The sequence below is a fragment of the Scylla paramamosain genome, chromosome 18 (assembly GCF_035594125.1).
Source record: "Scylla paramamosain isolate STU-SP2022 chromosome 18, ASM3559412v1, whole genome shotgun sequence".
Lineage (NCBI taxonomy): Eukaryota > Metazoa > Arthropoda > Malacostraca > Decapoda > Portunidae > Scylla > Scylla paramamosain.
Genome location: NC_087168.1, coordinates 8104463 through 8112335, shown reverse-complemented (window position 1 = coordinate 8112335; position 7873 = coordinate 8104463). Strand labels below are relative to the sequence as shown.

The 7873-nt window shown below is 39.0% G+C and overlaps 1 protein-coding gene across 1 annotated transcript; it reads left to right on the top strand.

The window, feature by feature from the left end:
* The first annotated feature begins 3021 nt into the window (after positions 1-3021).
* LOC135109398 (glutamate receptor ionotropic, kainate glr-3-like) lies at positions 3022-7465 on the top strand. The gene is made up of 5 exons (XM_064020814.1): positions 3022-4404; positions 4723-4922; positions 5421-5661; positions 6065-6214; positions 6856-7465. Exons 1-5 carry the CDS (start codon positions 3403-3405, stop codon positions 6973-6975), a joined length of 1713 nt encoding a protein of 570 aa, XP_063876884.1. The 5' UTR covers positions 3022-3402; the 3' UTR covers positions 6976-7465.
* Positions 7466-7873: the final 408 nt, after the last annotated feature.

Genomic DNA, 7873 nt, shown 5'->3' with positions numbered 1-7873 from the left:
AGGAATTGAAAGTCTATGAAAGGACGTGGAAAACTGCAGGGTGGCATCATCAGCGTAAAAGTGGTTTTGGTTTAGAAGATCATTGATGAATAATAGGAAGAGAGTGGGTGACAGGACAGAACCCTGAGGAACACCACTGTTAATAGATTTAGGAGAAGGGCAGTGACCGTCTACCACAGCAGCAATAAAATGGTCAGAAAAAAAACTTGAGATGAAGTTACAGAGAGAAGGATAGAAACCGAAGGAGGGTAGTTTGGTAATCAAAGCTTTGTGCCAGACTCTATCAAAAACTTTTGATATGTCCAAGGCAACAGCAAAAGTTTCACCAAAATACCCAAAAGAGCAAGACTCAGTAAGGAACCACCAGTAGAGTGGCCTTGACGGAACCCATAGTGGCGATCAGATTGTGAAGTGATAGATGTTTAAGAATCTTCCTGTTGAGGAGAGATAAAAAAACTTTAGATAGGCAGGAAATTGAAGCAATAGGACGGCAGTTTGAGGGATTAGAACGGTCATCCTTTTTAGGAACAGGTTGAATATAGGCAAACTTCCAGCAAGAAGGAAAGGTAGATGTTGACAGACAGAGTTGAAAGAGTTTGACAAGGCAAGGTACAAGCACGGAGGCGCAGTTTCGGAGAACAATAGGAGGAACACCATCAGGTCCATAAACCTTCCGAGGGTTTAGGCCACCGAGGGCATGGAAAACATCATTGTGAAGAATTTTAATTGGTAGCATGAAATAGTCAGAGGGTGGAAGAGAGGGAGGAACAAACCCTGAATCGTTCAAGATAGAGTTTCTAGCAAAGGTTTGATTGAAGAGTTCATCTTTAGAGATAGATGTGATAGCAGTGGTGTTATCTGGTTGAAATAAAGGAGGGAAAGAAGAAGAAGCAATGTTATTATAGATGGTTTGGCTAGATGCCAAAAGTCACTAGGGGAGTTAGATCTTGAAAGATTTTGACACTTTCTATTAATGAGGGATTTTTTGGCTAGTTAGAGAACAGACTTGGCATGCGTGATATTCTGGTGATGGAACGCTCAAGTATCTTTTGTGGGCCACTTCTCTATCATGTATAGCACGAGAAGAGGCTGTGCTAAACCAAGGTTTGGAAGGTTTAGTCTGGCCTCCATGCCAGACACTATTATCTCTGTTTTGCGTTCGGCACACAGAGACGGGTCTCTGACAAACAGTATTTATTCCAAGGAAAATCTGCAATACACCTCCTCAGGTCCACCCTAAAATAGCAGAGGTAAAACGTTAGAGGCACATCCGCTTAGGGGGATCCTGAGGACGGATTGCAGCGATAGGACAAGATACAGATAAGAGATTGTGATCGGAGGAGCCCAGCGGAGAAGAGAGGGTGGCAGCATAAGCAGGAGGATTAAAGGTCAGAAAAGGTTAATTGTGATGAAGACAGTTGTTATTTTATTCAGGTTGCAAGCGTTTAATATAAATAACTTTTAATATTCTAGTGTCTTTATGCAATATACTAAAATCTTCGAAAACGGATGATCATGTGTGTGGATGCGTTCCTATTGCTGAAAAAGGTGGTTGTGAGCTAACTGTTTCTGTGTACGCATTGGATTGGAGTATCTTTATGTTCACTGATTCTGTGTTAGATTCCTCTTGGTTTTTCCAATATTTCGAGTCTTGCAACTCGAACAAGTAAATGCATAAATGATGTTAGAGATAAGTCTTATTAGTATTACTGATGTTACTTAACGGGAAGCCGTTTGTGGAGAAATGTCTTTAAGAAACTGACCTCATATTAAAAAGAAACAAACCAGTTAGAAGATAAAGTGATGCATCGATATAAGAGGATTTTTATAGTATTAATCTTAAACAGTCGAGGGATGAAAGATAAATAATTAATCCCCAAACCTGAGAAAGTTGGCTTGCGATAAACTGCAGTATGTAGTTGGTTGTTATTACGAGTAACAATTACATCCAGGAACGTGATGGAATCATTGTTTTCCGTGTCACATGTGAATTCAATATTAGGGTGTTTGGTGTTTAAGTAACTTAGAAATTTAGGTACGTGTTGAGTGTGTAAATAAAAGAAAGGTATCATCAACATTTCTTCTGTTGAACATAAGTTTAAATTCACGTCCTATGGGACATTCGTGTAACCACTTGGTTTCATGATAACATAAAAAAAAAAAAAAAACATTGGCAAGAGTGGGGCCAAGGTAAAAATCCATAGCCACACCGTCAACTTGGACATATAATTCACTGTTGAACAAGAAGGGAGAGTCTTTAATTGCCAAGTCTAATAAATTGTCTAGTAAATTGTTTCTTATTATAATTGTGGTGAGTGTCATGGTCCTTAAATAGTTCACCACAAATTATCTGAATGGTTTCATCAAGGGAAATATTTAGTGAAAAGTGACTTAATATAAAAACTAGCCATGGCAGTATTATGAGCCTCTAATTTATTTATCTGTTTAACGAAATCGTAAGAATTTTTAAAGGTAAACTTATTTGACGTTAATGGTTCTACTATGGGTACAAGATATTTAGTTGATTTATATTTAAATGAATTAATGGTACTCAGAATGGGCCTAATAGGGTTGCCGACTTTGTGAGTTTTTGGAAAGCCATAGAGGATGCCTAGAGCCGAACCACTTGTGAAAAGGTGGTTAAAAATATCTTTAGTGATAACCTTCAGTTTAACGAGTTGTCTCAGAAGTCTAGCTAGGTTGTCTTCAAATTTAGTAGTGTAATCTTAATAATTTTTTTAGCCTGATGATGACTTCTGCGAAGGTGGAACGTTGCAAAATGAAGAAGGAGGTCTGGTGTATCCCTGCTTAGCTCATATATATATATATATATATATATATATATATATATATATATATATATATATATATATTATGTGTGTGTGTGTGTGTGTACTGAAGCATCACCTTGCTAGTCTTTCTGTTTGCGGATTCTTATCAACATGTCAACAAACTTGCACATAGGATCCGAACCAGTCATGTTCTTTCCTTTTCATTTACAGTATCACAGTAGTAAACATGTTGACATTCTCGGGTGAAATAAGAAAGGTTATTCTTTTTTTTTTCATCCTCTTTATTGCTGCACACTGACCTTTTCAACAAAGCGTGCAGCACTTGTAAGGTCAACCTGTTTACGGCTTTGTAATAACAGTCATCATGGTAACACAACTACGGGAACATCTCGTGCTGCTGGTCGCCCTCCAGCAAGCCACAGAGATATTCACATTTTCGCTGCCAAAAGGTAATGTTCGTAACAGAGCACCTGACTCTTGCAAGCGCGAGAATGAGACAAAAGTTGCATGTTAAAGTAAAATTGCAAAATTTCTCACATGATTGTAGATTGTATCTTCTTCAGTTTTCGGCGATGAAATCTCTTGGGTTGACGAAACACTGCTGTCGTTGATGTCCGGATCGTGTAAAGAAACTCACGTAATGCTGGTGGTTGACGACGAGAGCGAGCACTTGGTTCATCTGGCAGAAGTCTTGGCCAGTGTGGAGAACACACTTCTCTCCACACAAATTATGCGGCAGCAAACACTCCTCGAGCTGCATTTGCCAGCTTATCACGTGAGAGGAGATTTGGTGACTGCTGTGTTAATCTTCCAAAAGCATCCTGATTCTTTCTTGCTACAACTTCATTCCAACACAGAATGGAATCCTAAGTACCTTGTTCTCATTTGTCTAAACAAGCAGCTCAACGCCACAAGCCTGTTCACTGTTCCCGTCATACAGCGGTCAGAGTTCATCTTTCTTCTTCAAAGCTCCATGAAACGAAACAAACGTCTCGTCGTTACCTACACAAGCTTTCCTTTACAAGCTGATTCGCGAGGCAAGAAGCTGGTAAAATCATCATTAGGGATTTGGAAACCGGATCGATTTGCAACACGAGAATCAGTCTTTCCAGAAAGGTTTGAGAATTTTGGAGGCCATGTGCTTCAACTGTCGACATGGTGCGACGATACTCCCTTCATGTATCTGAACAAGAATGGTGTATGCATTGGAGAGAGTCTGGATGCACTCGAAATAATTGCTAACAAACATAATTTCGCTTACGTCGTGCAGCTCAAGCCTGAGGATGAACTATGGGGCTATATAGAGAATGGGACGTGGGTAGGACTGATGGGAGGACTAGAACGTGGAGAAAAGGATCTCACTATAAACGCCATAGTTCTCAACTGGGAGAGAGGTCATGATTTCGACTTTGCGTATCCTTATCAGACGGAGGGATTTGCCTTCATGATCGCCCTGCCACCACCACTGCCCAGCTGGAGGAGACTCTTTTACCCCTTCACAGGCGAGGTGTGGGGTGGCGTCGTGGGTGCTGCCCTGCTGGCCCCATCATTGTTTGGGCTCCTTGCGCGCTGGTTTAATCCTGTTCAAGATCCCATCAACTTGGCTCTTAAGGTAACAGGCATAGCATATCCATAACATTTCTGGAAGCTTCTAGCACTCACTGTGTTTTGTAGTCAAAGAAGTTTCTCTCTCTCTCTCTCTCTCTCTCTCTCTCTCTCTCTCTCTCTCTCTCTCTCTCTCTCTCTCTCTCTCTCTCTCTACTGTCTACTGGATGTTATTAAGTTTCATATTTGACTTTTTTTTTTTATACCATTGTGCTACTACTACTACTACTACTACTACTACTACTACTGCTGCTGCTGCTATACTGTAATTACCAACTTTTTTCTAGAGCATCACCTTATAAAGCGATCTGTTGTGGTGCTGCAGATTGGTGCCGGCCTGTTGAAGCAGAGCGTGAAGGTATCAGAACTGAGAGCGTGGTGGTCACGGGTGTGGGCGGGATGGTGGTGGATCGCTGTCTTTATTCTCTGTACAGCCTACACAGGAAACCTGGTTGCCGTATTGACAGTGCCCGAGTACCCAAAACTGATCACCACCGTGGAAGAGCTTGCGGAATCCAGTCTGGGGTAAGCTGACAGATGCAATGCCACTTCACTTCTGTCAGGATAGTGGTCTACTCGTATAATGTTGGTTTCTAGCCCGATGCAGTTTTGTTGCATTCTGTGAAGTCTATTGCTGCTCATTTGGACTTATTAATTGCGTGTCTCCACGTTTCCTTAGTTTATTCTTTTGTTTTAGTAATGGAGGAATCAGACCAGTGTTGTTACTCTTTCACACCTTTCACTGGCAAACTCCGGAACTCATTAGTTGTTAAAGATTTCGTCTTTCCTACGACTTGAAATATCAAGCCAAGAACCCCAACATTGCTCCCGGAACTTTTTCTGACCAACTTTCTGGGGAGTGACGCTTGGACTTTTTATTTTTATTTTTCGCCAGCCTCCTTTTAGACGTTAGAGAAAAAAAATATGGCTGTGCCTGTTGTAATTAACGTGGTGGTTTGGGTTAATTTTTCGTCTTATTTACATTAACTGAAATTAATGATGCCACTATTGTTCATTTGACAGATTAAAAATGCTTGACTACGGTAATTTTGTGCCTGAAGCCTTGCTGGTATCGAACCATAGTGCACTTGCTGTCCTGGGAAAAAAGATGAAGCTTGAGCCTTTTCACGAGGAGGATATGTACAGCAACTTGGTTAAAGATGTAAAGGCAGGAACACATGCAATGTTAGAGGCCTTCTCTTACCTTGTTTACGTCCAGTACACCTACAACATGACCCACACCGCCTACATCGTGCCCGATAAGGTATGATTCCCATTCTTAAAGAAAAAAAAAAAAGAAAATAAACTAATGAAGTTCCCAGTATTATCACAAAATTATACCTGTCTTTTATTTTTGTCAAATGAAACTATATTTTTTTGGTCAGTAACTTTATACTTAAGTGTTATATAAAGCATTACCTCTACAGTTATTATTCTCATGTATCAGAGAATATGTTAAGAGAGATGTGGTAGTTATTCTATAAAATTATGCTTTTTCCTTTTATCTTCATTATCGTTTTGTCTTCTTTCTCCATTCATTTCATATTTAGTTTTAAATTTAATTTATTCTCCTTCGTAATAAGTTATTCCATTTTAAGCTTTATTCCTTAAAATTCGTACCGTAATTTCTTGCCACTTGGACAGATGTTTTTCTTGCCCATACACAGATTTACTCGAGCTACCTGACGTGGTTCTTGCCTCGAAATACTCCGTACACCCCAGTGTTCTCCCGCGCCCTCACTCGCCTCAAGGAGACTGGGATAATGGCGCGTCTCTCCTCCATCCACCTGGACCTCACCTTAAAGGCGAGACCCGCGGTAAGCCCAAATTTTCGGTAACTAATTAGTGTCTGAAAGAATTTCGTATTAATGTAAAAGACGTTTCAGTGGAGTATCAAGTTGTTCTTTTACCATTTTCCTTTCACCTTATATATATATATATATATATATATATATATATATATATATATATATATATATATATATATATATATATATATATATATATATATATATATATATATATATATATATATATATATATATGTGTGTGTGTGTATGTGTGTGTGTGTGTGTGTGTGTGTGTGTGTGTGTGTGTGTGTGTGTGTGTGGTGTGTGTGTGTGTGTGTGTGTTCTAGTTTTTCATTTTATATTTATTACTAAAAGTATTTGTTTTTTTTTGCTGGCCTTTCCCGATATTGCATTGTATTTTTAGCAGTTCAGTGCACAGTAGTTATTAAAAATCTATATACTGAAATGTGTACAGAAGTATTACTAACAAACAAATACACCACTAAAATACTCTCTATACCTAGAAGAAACAAAAATCGTTGAGAAAAAAAAAAAATTTCAAATGTATATCACTGGAAAAATTCGCTGGGCACACTGTTCTCGAATTTGAACACACGATCATGAAATATTAATGACCTGCTTTCTTTTCTCTTCCCTGCTACTTGTAGCCTCGAGGCGGGATATCACTGAGTCTACCACAGCTGCAGGGGCCCTTCCTGGTGTGGATGCTGTGTTGTGCGGCTGCCTGTCTCATTTTCACCTTGGAATGCTTAACTAGAACTATTTGATTCTGCTTCTGATTTCCCGAATGCTCTTGTATTCTGCCTCCAACATTTTTTTTTTCTGCTTTGTATCAGTTTTAGGTTCTTATTTTCTTCACATTCGGCACCACTATTTTCTTTAAGTATTTATATAACATATTTATTTTACCTGTAATAGTTTTGTTTATTTATTCAGTTTTACGTTCTTTTCTTTTTATTGTCATGATGTCTCATCTTTTGATTTACTTTCTTTTAATCTCATTTATTATTGCTTTCCTCAGCCTCCAGTCGAACTGTCTCTGATCGCTGCCATCACCGCCTCAACAAAGATTTTAGTCATGGCTACGCAAGTTAGCAATGGCGGTGGTGGTAGTGGTGTGTGTACTTATGTATGTTATACGACCTCATGTAAATGACTAGACGTATATAAAATTGCCATCGGACAAGTAAATGGGGGTGGTCAGTTCTGAAAAAAAAGTTATAGGCTATTAAAGAATAAATAAACAAATTAACGATATGAGTAGTAAGTTCTTTTCCTCATTAGTTTTATCCATATTTCTATATACATGTCTATTTTCATTTTATTAACTCACAATTCCTCTGCTGTCGCGGAGGTTGTTTTTTCAAAACTAACACTGGCAAAAAAAAAAAAAAAAAAACACAACGAAAAACTACGTATAATTGAACTGATGTCAATAAGTGTCCGTCAAGACCTTGGAGGAAGGGACAAAACGACGCATTATAACAAAACCTGGCAACCCAGTTCTGGATAGACCTCAAGTGAACTACACCGGGCGTCCCAAGAGCTCCGAGCTTCTCGAGTCGTCTTCTACAACACAGCCTTGGGGATATGTCATAGTGCATCACATATTTTAAAATTTTCACAAAAGAAGCAACTGCCGTGCTTATTATCAGGTTGTGTGTG